The sequence below is a fragment of the Monodelphis domestica genome, chromosome 2, assembly GCF_027887165.1.
Source record: "Monodelphis domestica isolate mMonDom1 chromosome 2, mMonDom1.pri, whole genome shotgun sequence".
Lineage (NCBI taxonomy): Eukaryota > Metazoa > Chordata > Mammalia > Didelphimorphia > Didelphidae > Monodelphis > Monodelphis domestica.
In genome coordinates, this window is record NC_077228.1 from 203,368,975 (window position 1) to 203,381,909 (window position 12,935).

Here is a 12,935-nt window from a genome sequence, read left to right on the forward strand (position 1 = left end):
ATCCTGCAACTTTGCTAAAGTTGTTGATTATTTCAATTAGCTTTTTGGTTAAATCTCTAGGATTCTTTAAGTAAACCATCATGTCATCTGCAAAGAGCGATAATTTGGTCTCCTCTTTGCCTATTTTGATGCCTTCAATTTCTTTTTCTTCTCTAATTGCTACTACTAGTGTTTCTAGTACAATGTCGAATAGTAGAGGTGATATTGGGCATCCTTGTTTCACTCCTGATCTTATTGGGAATGCATCTAGTTTATCCCCATAGCAGATGATTTTAGATATGTACTGTTTATTATTTTTAGGAACAACCCTCCTATTCCTATGCTTTCTAGTGTTTTTAATAGGAATGGATGTTGTATTTTATCAAAGACTTTTTCTGCGTCTATTGAAATAATCATGTGATTTTTGTTGGTTTGCTTGTTGATATGGTCAATTATGTGCATGGTTTTCCTAATATTGAACCAGCCCTGCATCCCTGGTATAAATCCTACTTGATCATGGTGAATGACCCTTCTGATCACTTGCTGGAGTCTTTTTGCTAGTATCCTATTTAAGATTTTTGCATCTATATTCATTAGAGAGATTGGTCTATAATTTTCTTTCTCTGTTTTTGACCTGCCTGGCTTTGGAATCAGTACCGTGTTTGTGTTGTAAAAGGAATATGGTAGAACTCCCTCTTTGCTTATTATGTCAAATAGTTTGTATAGTATTGGGATTAGCTGTTCTTTAGATGTTTGATAGAATTCACTTTTGAATCCATCAGGCCCGGGGGAGTTTTTCTTAGGGAGTTCTTTGATGGCCTGTTGGATTTCATTTTCTGATATGGGAGTATTTAAGAATTCTATTTCTTCTTCTGTTAGTCTAGGCAGTTTATATTTTTGTAAATATTCATCCATATAGCCTAGATTGGTATATTTATTGCCATATAATTGGGCAAAGTAGTTTTTAATGATTGCCTTAATTTCCTCTTCATTGGAGGTGATGTCCCCCTTTTCATCTTTGATGCTGTTAATTTCCTTTTCTTCTTTCCTTTTTTAATTAGATTGAGCAGTACTTGGTCCATTTTTTTTTGTTTTTTCAAAGTACCAGCTTCTAGTCTTATTTATTAGTTCAATAGTTCTATATAGCACTTTTGATTTTATTAATTTCTCCCTTAATTTTTAGGATCTCTAGTTTGGTTTTCTTCTGGGGGGTTTTAATTTGTTCGCTTTCAAGTTTTTTTATTTGCATTTCCAATTCATTGATCTCTGCTCTCTCTTATTTGTTAATATATGCACTCAGGGATATGAATTTTCCTCTGATTACTGCTTTGGCTGCATCCCATAAGGTTTGAAAGGATGTTTCACCATTGTCTTTTTCCTCGATGAAATTTTAATTGTTTCTATGGTTTGTTCTCTAACTGATCTTTGAGTATCATATTATTTAATTTCCAATTAATTTTTGATTTGCTTCTCCATGTACCCTTACTGATCATTATTTTTATTGCCTTATGATCTGAAAAGACTGCATTTATTATTTCTGCTTTTCTGCATTTGTATGCCATGTTTCTGTGACCTAGTGTATGGTCAGTCTTTGTGAATGTGCCATGTGGTGCTGAGAAGAAGGTGTATTCCTTTTTGTCCCTATTTATTTTTCTCCATATGTCTATTAACTCTAATTTTTCTTAAGATTTCATTCACTTCTTTTACCTCCTTCTTATTTATTTTTTTATTTGATGTATCTAAATTTGATAGTGGTTGGTTCAAATCTCCCACTAATATGGTTTTACTGTCTTATTTCCTCCTTCAATTCTCCTAGTTTCTCCATTAGAAATTTGGGTGCTATACTATTTGATGCATACATGTTGATTAGTGATATTTCCTCATTATCTATAGTCCCTCGTATTTTGTTGAATGCCCATCCTTTCCCCTGGAAGTATATAGTCAGTTTTGAGAGATAGCTGATTCTTGGTTGAAGACCTAGCTCTCTTGCTTTTCTGAATATCATGTTCCATGCCTTACGGTTGTTCAGAGTAGAAATTGCTAGGTCCTGTGTGACCCTGATTGGTGTTCCTTTATATCTAAATTGTCTTTTTCTGGCTTCTTGTAAGATTTTTTCTTTTGCTTGGAATCCAGCTTTGGAATTTGGCAATTACATTCCTGGGAGTTGTCTTTTGGGGATTTAGTGTAGAGGGTGTTCTGTGGACTCTTTCAATGCATATTTTGTCCCCTTGTTCTAGAATCTCCGGGAAGTTTTATTTGATGATATCTTGTATTATAATGTCAAGATTACTGTTTATTTCTGGCTTTTCTGGTAGGCCAATGATTCTCAGATTATCTCTCCTTTCTCTGTTTTCCAGGTCTGTCACCTTGTCAGTGAGATATTTTATGTTATCTTCTAATTCCTTAGTCTTTTGACTTTGCTTTATTAATTCTTGCTCTTTTGCAAGATCATTGTCTTCCAGTTGCCTGATTTTGACCTTTAAAGATTGGTTTTCCTTTTCAGTTTGGTCTGACCTGTTTTTTGAGGCTTTGAGCTGTTTCTGCATCTATGTATTTTGGTCTCTCAGATTGCTGAGTTCCTTTTGCATTGTTTCCCATTTTTCCTGCCAGAAAGCTTCCATCTTTTTGATAATTTCCAATTTAAATTCTTCAAGAGCTTGTGGAGAATTTCCATTTCTTTTGGAAGGTTTTGGAGCATTTGTTTGTGTTTCCTCTTCTATCTCCTCTGTATTTTGTATTTTCGCTCCATAAAATGTGTCCAAAGACCCGCCCTTCTTCTTGCTTTTCTTGGTGTTTGGAGCCTTTTGCACTTCTGTACTGTTTGCCATCTCTATGGTTTTTCCTCCCCTTTCCAGTCAGAAATCTGAGTGAGGAGGACTGGCTCTTAGTGTATCTGTCTGATGATCCAAGGCTTTAGCCCCAGGCAAATTGTCCATTCTCCTTAGATGTGCTGTCTTTTCCAGGGAAGCCCAGGGTCTGCCCTCCCCTACCTGCCGGCATTTCAGGTGTTACTGCTCTCAGTTCCCTCCAGTTGTTTCTCTGCTGCCTTACTTCCATGCTCCGAGCCTGGCACAGCACTGTCCGCAAGGTACTTCAGTGCCTTTGCCGGCCCTGAGATTCCTGTCTTTTTAGAGGGCCCTGCACTCTAAGGGGGGAGGGGTCCTGGCCTCCTTGAGCTCTAAGGGCTCCTGATGGGATTAGGTTTAGGTGGGTTGGTCTGGATGTGCCCCAAGGCAAAAACCTCTGGTGAGACTCAGATGGAAGAACCCAGCCAGGGTGCTACAGGCTACCCCCCCCCCCCAGGCTATTTCCCTGCTGTCTGTGTTGGATGCCCCGAGACTAGCCCAGGTTGCTTTCAAGGTACGCCCTTCAAACCAGCACCTTTGCAGGCCCTGAGGTTCCCGCCACCGCTGCTGCTGCTACTGCTGTGGGCTCAGAGCTCTGGGTTAGGGGGGAGAGGTCCTGGGACCTTCCTTCTGCCTTCCCCTTAGACCCGAGTGTTCTAGGATTCTGGCTTTTGGGGGGAGCACCTTTTGATTTGAGTGCAGAAGGAGGGTTCCCCGGCTCTGTCTTGTTGTTGAGTTTGAATTTCCGTCCCCTAGGAGCATTCAGTTTGTGATTGGTAAGGATGAGTTTTCAGAGGTCTTAACTTTTGCTGCTTCTAAGCCACCATCTTGACCGGAAGCCTACTTTATTTTTCTTATCACAAGAAGCCTATTAAAATTAACCCCAGTTTAATCAAATGATCTTTTATGGCATTTTAAGATTCCTCATTGCCTATGTTGGTGATGGAATACTATTGTGCTAAAAGGAATAATAAAGTGGAGGAATTCCATGGAGACTGGAACAACCTCCAGGAAGTGATGCAGAGCGAAAGGAGCAGAACCAGGAAAACATTGTACACAGAGACTGATACATTGTGGTACAATTGAATGTAATGGACTTCTCCATTAGTGTCAATGCAGTGTCCCTGAACAATCTTCAGGGATCTAAAAAACACTATCCACAAGCAGAGGACAAACTGTGGGAGTAAAAACACCGAGGAAAAGCAAGTGCTTGACTACAGGGGTTGAGGGGATATGACTGAGGAGAGACTCTAAATGAACACTCTAATGCAAATACCAACAACATGGAAATGGGTTCGAATCAAGGACACATGTGATACCCAGTGGAATTGTGTGTCAACTATGGGAGAGGTGGTGTAGGAAAAGAAAATGATCTTTGTTTCCAATGAATAATGTTTGGAAATGACCAAATAAAATAATGTTTAAAAAAAAAAAAGATTCCTCATTGCCTTGGTCAGCCTCATCTAGATAAGCTCTAGTTTCTTCATACCTCTATTAAAATGACTAAAACCTCTAAAATATGGTGCTATTCCATTCAGTGTCATACAGATCCTAGGAGATTAGCAAAAAGAGGAGGAGAATACACCAGGGTAGGATAACCTGATTAGTTTGCTTCTCTGGTCTGTTTCAGGAGAGATGCAAGGCACAGTGCACCGGCTGCTGTTGGAGGAGAGACAGAATGAACTGAAAACTGGTTCTGTCCTGGTGCTGAAACAGGTAAAGGAGGCAGAGCAGTGAGGACCATTTATTTCAAACCAAGATGGCTTTGGAAATCCTCCTGGGACAGAACAACTGATATCAACACAATACAATAGTGCTTGAAAAGTGCTTTTTCTGGAGCAGCTAGGTGGCTAATTAGTCAGAAAGCCAGACCTAGAAATGGCAGGCCTTGGGTTCAAATGTGACCTCAGACACTTCCTAGCTCTGTGACCCTGGGCAAGTCACTTGACCCCCATTGCCTAGCCCTTATCACTCTTCTGCCTTGGAGCCAATATACAGGATTGATTCTAAAACAGAAGGTAAAGGTGTAAAAAACAGAAAAGAATTTTACTTGTATTATTCTGTCCCAAGGTTGTGACTCCCCAATGATAGCTTATCTGGCTGCTTTTTCTCCCAGAACCCAATCAGGGAGATGATAGGCCTATGGCCTGGCATGGAGCACTTGTGTGGAGCAGTGCAGCTTTGGGCCTCTTGTGAAGTAGATTGTAGAAACTGACTTTGATAGAATGCTTTAAGGTTAATAAAGTGCTGTCCATCTATTATCTTGTATGCTGGCTGGCCTATTTTGAGCCAGCTCCTCTTCCTTTGGTGTTGGTTCTTTCTCCCTAGTGCTAAGGTGAGAGAACTTGAGTCAGAGTGTAGAGATTTGTGTGACTTTGGTGTAGGGAAATCAGAATCTTCTGTCCAGATGTGTGTCCCTCAGGGAGTTTAGCTTTGAATATCTATGGCACCATGGCCATCTCCTTCTCTTATTCCTCAGATTGGAGTATTCTCCCCCTCACTCCGAAATCACTACCTCAATGTGACACCCAACAACCTGGTCCAGATTTACAGCCCAGATTCAGGGGATGGGAGAGTCCCCAGGAGTTCTCAGCCCTTTGCCAAGGTAAGAAGGCTTTCAAGGGCTGTGGGGATTGAGAGAAGACAAGGAATGCTCCTTTTTCCCCCCCTGTTTTTCCACATCCTTCTATTTCAGCCACTAGTATGTTTTTTTCCCTTAGCATCTGCTTCCCAGAGGGCTAATGCTGGGGAACAGTGCTGACAGAGTAGGAACTCTCTTTTTCCCCAGTTCACCCCGCTGATAAGGTAAGGTGAGTACAGTGAGTGCCTGGTAAACAGGCCAGGTTCCGAGTGATCTTCAGGTGTCTTGTTGCAGGCCCCAGAGTTTGAGGTGCTGAGAAGCACTATAAATTTAACTAAGGATTGGGGTCCCTGGGGTGGAAAAGGTTGTGGTAAGCCATGGAGATTTCACAGCCAGGCAATAGGCCAGCTAACCTAATGAGTTATAATGAACTCACTCCTTTTTCCATGCAGAATTGGGAAGGGGAAGGATATGGGGCTAAAGGGCTTTGGAGCTGCAAATGGAGACACTTTAGGCCCTGGGCATTGTGGTATGGCAGCTGTGCTGAGAGCTTGGTGCTTTGCGTGCTCTGGGTCATGAGGCATGACCCTTTCTGTCCCTACCCCCATACACTGTACACAAACCCTCCCTGCTTCTCCCCCAAGGTTTATGTTGGGCTCAACAGTATATTGTTTTGGCAGTACCCCATTGTCTTTGGACTTAGTTTGGTTGCCTAAGGGTCAGAAGAGCCAAGATAGTGACTTAGTAATAAAAGCTGAAACCACTCTGACAGTACTTCTAAACCAATCTTTAAAAAAGCGCCTCAAAATGACAGTAGTCAAAAATCAGCAGCAAGATGGAGGGGGCTTTCCTGCTGAACACAACTTGAAAGGGGGGCAGAGAATCAATTTTCATGGTTTAAGGGGGAACCAAAAGCAAAACTGCACACAGAGGAGTGCTGGCTGATGGCCCCTTACCTCCTGTGCCAGGTTCTGAACCTGGACATAAGCCATCTTCAGGATCCTGGGACCCTGCCTACACCAACAACAGAACACCACACATCCCAGAACCACCCCTTTGAAATCTCAGGCCCTGGCACCAGCCCCCATTGGGCCCTGGAAGTCAGTAACATTTGACACTTTAAAGACTCTACTGTAGTGAAGCACTTGGCCCCAAGGACATAATAGCTTAGGAGTGCCCAGTCCAAGGAGACAGAATCAGCAGCTTTTAGAACTCCCAGTCCAGAGGCAAAAAAGGCTGGGAATATGAGCAAACAGCAAAAGAAGCACCTAACCATAGAAAATTTCTATGGCGACAAAGAGCAAGGCACAGAACCAATAGAGGGATGGTGAGATCCCATGGAAAACCAGAGAAAAATGAAACTTGATCTCAGGCACTAGAAGAACTCAAAAAGGAATTCAAAAATCAAATAAGGCAGGTGAAACAAAAATGGGGAAAAAATGAAAATAATGCAAAAAAGAAAATTACAGCTTTAAAAGCAAAATTTGTCAACTGGGAAGAGGTAAAAAAATCCTAAAGGCCAGAAGATCACAATTCTAGTTCTGACCTTATCACTGATCAGCTCAAACAGGTTTAGCTAGCTGAAATTTCTAAATAGCAAGGTTCTTGAAGGACCCTAGATGAGTATAGCTCAGATTTACATAGTACTTACTATGTACCAGGCACCATGCTAAGTGATTTACAATTATTATCCTGTTTGATCCTTATAACAACCCTGGGAGGTAAGTGCTATTATGTCCATTTTGTAGATCAGGAAAATGAGACAGACAGAGGTGACTTTGCTTAGGGTCACACAACTGGTAAATATCCAAGGCAGGATTTGAACTCTTATTCTTCCCTGGCTCCAGGCCCAGCAGTGTCTTATCCACTACTCTACCTCTCTCAGGTTTCTGACAGCCCTGACATTCTCTATCTTTGGTTATATCTCAATTTTTCTGACCTTTCTTCCCTTCTCAAAGAACCAGACCATCTGCTTGATTCACCATGTATAGAGAAACCACTTCTTAGATCATCTACTAGTAATGTTTTAAATATTTTTTCTTAGTTGATAGGTTTTATTTGTAAACTCTTTCCACAATCCCCCCCACTCCACCTTACAAAATATATTCCCTGAAAAGGCAAGTCAACCTGCCTGATGATGTGATTTCCACTGTTATTTATTATTCCCAGGCCAGTTTCTCCTGAGGTGTGCCATCACCAATCCATTCAGATAGAATTAGGAAGGGGAGTTTGATACCCAAATCTCATACACATTTCGACATGAAACAAATGGCTTTTTTGGTTATTGACTTTTGGATAGTTCCTGCTACAGCTTGCCTTCATTAGCAATATGACTAACCCTGATTGTATCTGCTTGAATTTAGAAATCCATTTGGGCAAATGTGCCTTCTGATTCTGGGCCTCCTGACTCCCCCCCCCCAATGTTCCCCCCCCCACACCCTGATGAAGGCAAAAAGACTCGGTTTGGTTCCTTGGGATGTTTTCAGATTCCCAGACCTTTCCATTCAGAGCCTCCCTCTCAGCCTCTCGCTCCTGAGAGCTCCTCCTCTAAGGCTCTTCAGTGTGATGGGAAAGCAGAAGAGAAGCACCAATCAACTAGAGTGGAGGTGCACCCCCCAGAAGAGCTTCCTGAAGTAGGTAAGAAAGTTAGCCTGTGTCCCAAAGGAGAGGTGCTTTTTGGCTGCTCTTTTATAAAGAATGATCCCACCAGGTTCTTAACAATATATTGCCAGTTTTATCTTTCTGCCTTTGTGACTTCAGATCTTCCCAGATCCTACCTTGTTTAGTTTTGTCTTGTAGGCCACCTGGCTGGGAAGAGAGTCCCCCATGATGGGGGGTGGGGAAGAGGGGAGGCATTATAAGGGATTATTGGGATATTTAAAGCAGTGAACTCACCTCCAGCTTTGATTATAGGATGTAGTAAATGGAACTCTCATCAGTGTAACCACAGACATGTTATTTAGTCTTTCAAATCTATAGCTGTATAGTGGGGATAATAATGTCTGCATTACCTATGCCATGTGGTTGTTGAGAGAGTTCTTGGTAAACCTTGAAGGACTGTAAGAATGTATGATGGTGTTTGGTGTGTCTGTCTGTGTGTGTGTGCTGCTTTAAATTTTGCAGGATGTTTGGCATGCATTATTTCTTTGGGGCCCCCCAAAAAGGGTAACCTAAATGGAGGGAGAGGAGTGCCCCAGGATTGGTGGTGGGATACCTTCTATAGAAGAAGTTGGGTACATCTGCAGGCCAGTCAGCTGGAATGGCTGAGGACACCTTCCCATCTCATGAAAGGACTCTACTTGTCAAGAGCCCCTCAAGAAGTGATAATGCCTTATGATGCTCTAAGAATTTCTTTAAGAACTCTTTTTTTTCCCCTCAGTGTTCTTGTTTTGTTTTCCTAAACCCTTACCTTCTGCCTTAGAATCAGTACTGTGTTTTGGTTCCAAGAAAGAAGAGTGGTAAGGGCTAGACAATGGGAGTTGGGGTTAAGTGACTTGCCCAGGGTCAGACACCTAGGAAGTGTGCCTGAGGTCAGATTTGAACCCAGGACCTTTCATCTCTAGACCTGCCTCTCAATCCACTGAGCCACGTAGCCACCCCCACCCCTCAGTGATATTCTTTAAAATAAACTGCAAGCAAAACTGACCTAGGTGCAACAGTAGAGTTATTTGCTTCTATTTCTCAAAACAAAACAAAAAAAAAAGTGCAGACACTGCTGCCATTTGGGGAACCCCTAATCTGCCCAGGGTGTCAAAGAGTGGGGAAAAGTAATCCCACACTATTTGGGTCCCTAAAGGTTGTTTGCCTCTAGAATGGAGCTAACTGCCCTCAACCTTGTTTTGTGCTGTGCAGATGATCTGGATGGACTTCTAGGTGAGCTGCCTGAGGACTTCTTCACTGAGGACAGTGGCTGATGAGAAAGGACCACAGTGAGCTGGCATTGTCTTCTTCATTTGTGGCAAATCAGACACAGGCATGTCCATCTTTGTGGAAGAGTGGATGAGGGCTTTAGCAGACAATCTTGTGAGCATGTCAGTTGCTCTTCCACTGCATGTTTCCAAGAGGTCTTCCCTCATCTTCTAGGTCAGAGCATCTCCTTAATGGTTACCACCCTTGGAGACGAGGTGGGTGGGTGTGGGTGTGTGCCTAACCTCAAATCCAGCCTGACTCTTGCAAGCATTACTTTCAATTACAGACTTATTTTCTGGTCCTCTTAACCTTCCATTCTTTTGACAGTTGGAGACATAGGAGCAAATAGGGATATGATTCTCCTGGATCTGTTTGCCTCCATAATCTCCCATCTAAGTTGAACTGCCAGTTCATTTTCACCTCACAACCATGACTTCTGCTACTCTTATCTGGTCCCTGAAAAACTACTGAAGCCTGAATTTATTTATTTTCCCCTAAAACTGTGCAGAAATTGCACAGTTTATCTTGTACAGGAGGCATCCAGCTTTAGGGTCAAGGAAAACAGTATTGTGCCATATTCTGAAATAAAGTATGGTGACACTTCCCTTCTTAAGGCTGTGTTGTTCTACTGCCAAATTCTCTTGTGACTTCAGCCTCCTTGGATTCTTGTGTATGTCCACATTTGTCCTATTTGTCTTGATCCTATCATGAAGGAGGGCTGAGCATGATGAGCCCAGAGAGGACCTCATATAAGTACCGGATAGTCTCCTACTGCAGCAATTTCAGTGATTTCTTCCAAAATCAGAAACTGCTCAAGAAGGAGGATGGGGCACAGTTCTTTGCATTTATCCCAGCCCTAAAATGCTTCAGAGTGAATTAATGCAGTTGAGGAAAGTAGAGCTGGCCTAGCATCTGCTGCTCATTGCCAGAAAAGGACTAGACCCAAAGAGTTAGGTAGGGCCTTCAGGGGTTAGGTTTGACTGGCCAGCTGGCTCTCTGAGACCCACCTTATTCAGGCCTTGGGGCTTCTCTCAAAAATGGAACTTCCTCTTCTCGAAAATGTATCTCCATCATGAGACTAAAAGAGAAAAGAAAAGGCTAGGTGTGTAGGTGTATAGGGATAGAGGAGGCCATCATTCAATAAAGCCTTTCTGAAGTTCCAGCTCTTGTACAATCTACTATGCACTGGGGATACAAAATAACCCCTACTTGCAAGAATCTTGCTTTCTAAGGTGGGATTCAACAACGTATACATGTGAATGTATATGCAGAATAAATAAAAAGTTAATAAATACATAGAACTAAGCATAAGGTAGTTTGGGAGGGAGGAACATGAGTATTTTACTATAAGCTGGACCTCCTTTCCATCCCACAGGTGCATATACACCTAACCATTTTTATCTATACCATTTCTCCTGTGTAGGATGTCCCTCTCCTGCCTTCTATCCCCATCACATCTCTGGCCTTAAAAATGACAAAATATTAGTAACATTTAGTGCTGGGGAAAAAAATTGGGCCTGTGATTATTGAAGGGACCTGTCCAGGTCATACAAACAAATCCAAGATTCAAACCCATTGCTATTATTCTATTCCATAATATTTATCATAAGGCACATACCATATTATACCTTACACTGTAGTTACTAGTGTTGTGTGTCTCGGCCTTTCAGTTAGAAGGTGGAGAACAGTGATTGTGTCCTTTGTGTCTTGCCTGACACCTGCAGAGAATCTGCTCAATAAATGTTGAATGAAGCAGATCCTGTATATTCATCGTAATATGAGGGATATAATAAAAGAAAACTCTCTTCCACCCAAGGAACTTTGCTTCTTGATTTTATATTTATTTTATTCCAATAACAAATTTACACATAAGTTTTCCAAAGTTACATGATTTATGTTGTTTCACTCTTTTCCCCCACCCCAGTTGATAAGAAATTCCAGTGTTATACGTGTATTACCACTCAATGCCTATTTCCACATCATAAATGGCTTTTTTTTTTTAACTCTTATCTTCTGTCTTGGAATCAATACTGAGTATTGGTTCCAAGGCAGAAGAGTAGTAAGAGCTAGGCAACGGGAGCTGAGTTTCTTGCCCAGGATCACACAGGTGGGAAGATTTGAACCCTGGACCTCCCGTCTCCAGGTCTGGTTCTATCCACTGAGCCACCTTGATGTCCCCAAGCTTTGCTTCTTGAGAAGCATAAGAGACAGACACATCATGAATGAGGAAATTTTAGGGATACTCATACTCCATGGGTGCCACAATGAGGGTACCCCTTCAGTTTAGTGCTTTCTACTTGTCAGGTATGGCGATCTGAAATGCCAGGGCACTTTTCCCACTTGCTTCTCTGATGAGATTCCTGTCCTCAACCCCCATCCATGATATATTTCGACTTTTGTGCCCCTTCAAGAAAGGAAAGGAATACACACGACCTACCTTGGCTCCCTGAGCCCTCCCTTGCTTTACTGATATATAGCCATGGGAATTCAGCTGTGGGTTGCTAACTGCTGCAACTAGGCAGTTGGTAGTTTAATTATACAATAATGAGTTCCAGTAGGGTTAATCATAGCTGGGTCTATAGAGATGCCTGTCTCTGATGATCTCCAAGCATTTTCTGGTGATGATTTCATTCCTGCCCAAAGCATTCTCAGATGAGCAAAAGGGGAAGGATCCCTTCCTTACCCACCTACTTCCTTAACTATCTGTCCCTACTCATGTGGCACAGGTGGAACCAGGGTAGAATGAGGTGAGTGGGCTGATCTAGGAAAACAGTAAGATGATAGAGCCAAATCCAGCCTCAAGGATCTACAACTTTAATATCAAACACTGCTTTCTTTAGCAGGAAGAAACACTGAAGGCAGAGGACTCTAAATAGGCTTGAAACAAATAGAGGCCTCTAATTTTTTGGGCAAGACCCAGAATGATGAATCAAAAGAAAGGAGACCCTCAAATAACTGAGGGCATCCTACAAATTTGATGCCCCTGGGTTATAGTAGGCTCCTGCTATGTCTTAGGATAACTGTGAAAGACATCTCCCTCACCTTAGGAGAGCTAATAAAGCTGAACTGCTGATCCCTGTACTGGCACAGATGCTGTTTCTTGGCGTCATTCCCCCCTCTAGAGGTGTCTTAAGTAAAGCTGCTTTCCCTATGGGGAGAGATGAGTTTGCTGTACCACTTCTTTGAATCTTGGAGTTGGAAAGATACCAAATCCAACTCGAGCAGGAACGTACTCAACTGTTCCTCCAATAAATGGTCTGCCAGAATATTTTCTGTTCTACTTTTGGATGGCTATCAAGGATAGGGAGTTTTCCTTCATTTCCCCCTCTTCCTATAATTTCCTAGGCACCTGGGAGCTCCCAAGGGAGAAGACCAAACTTGCCAATTTCTGGGGGCTAGGAGCTTGGTTGAGGGAGTGGAGCATAGACTGCTCTTTGGCACTTTTTAGGATTATTTTTCTGTCCCCTGGCTCGTTGCCTGGGCTAGAGGGAGGATGGAAGGGAAAGAGATAAGAGTATGGGCAGTGGCTAACTACTAGTCCTTTCCTTTAAGTCCCTGTGAGGAAGGACACCTCTGTTGTGGGAGGAGGCATGACTCCTTGCTAACTTTCTGGGTTACTG

The 12,935-nt window shown here is 42.4% G+C and overlaps 1 protein-coding gene across 3 annotated transcripts in view; it reads left to right on the forward strand.

Moving 5' to 3' along the window:
- Positions 1–9,928, forward strand: part of HROB (homologous recombination factor with OB-fold) — a 31,134-nt gene extending 21,206 nt beyond the window's left edge. The window contains exons 7-11 of one of the 3 annotated variants that reach the window (XR_008916387.1): positions 4,456–4,541; positions 5,305–5,430; positions 7,893–8,043; positions 9,259–9,379; positions 9,643–9,928. Coding sequence is in view for 2 of the 3 variants with exons in the window: in XM_056816918.1 (XP_056672896.1) it covers positions 4,456–4,541; positions 5,305–5,430; positions 7,893–8,043; positions 9,259–9,320 (425 nt within the window). In the remaining variant the exon portion in view is untranslated. Of the gene's footprint in view, positions 1–4,455; positions 4,542–5,304; positions 5,431–7,892; positions 8,044–9,258 lie in introns of all 3 variants that reach the window. The other 2 variants (XM_056816918.1, XM_056816917.1) reach the window with 2 other exon arrangements.
- The last annotated feature ends 3,007 nt before the right edge of the window (positions 9,929–12,935 follow it).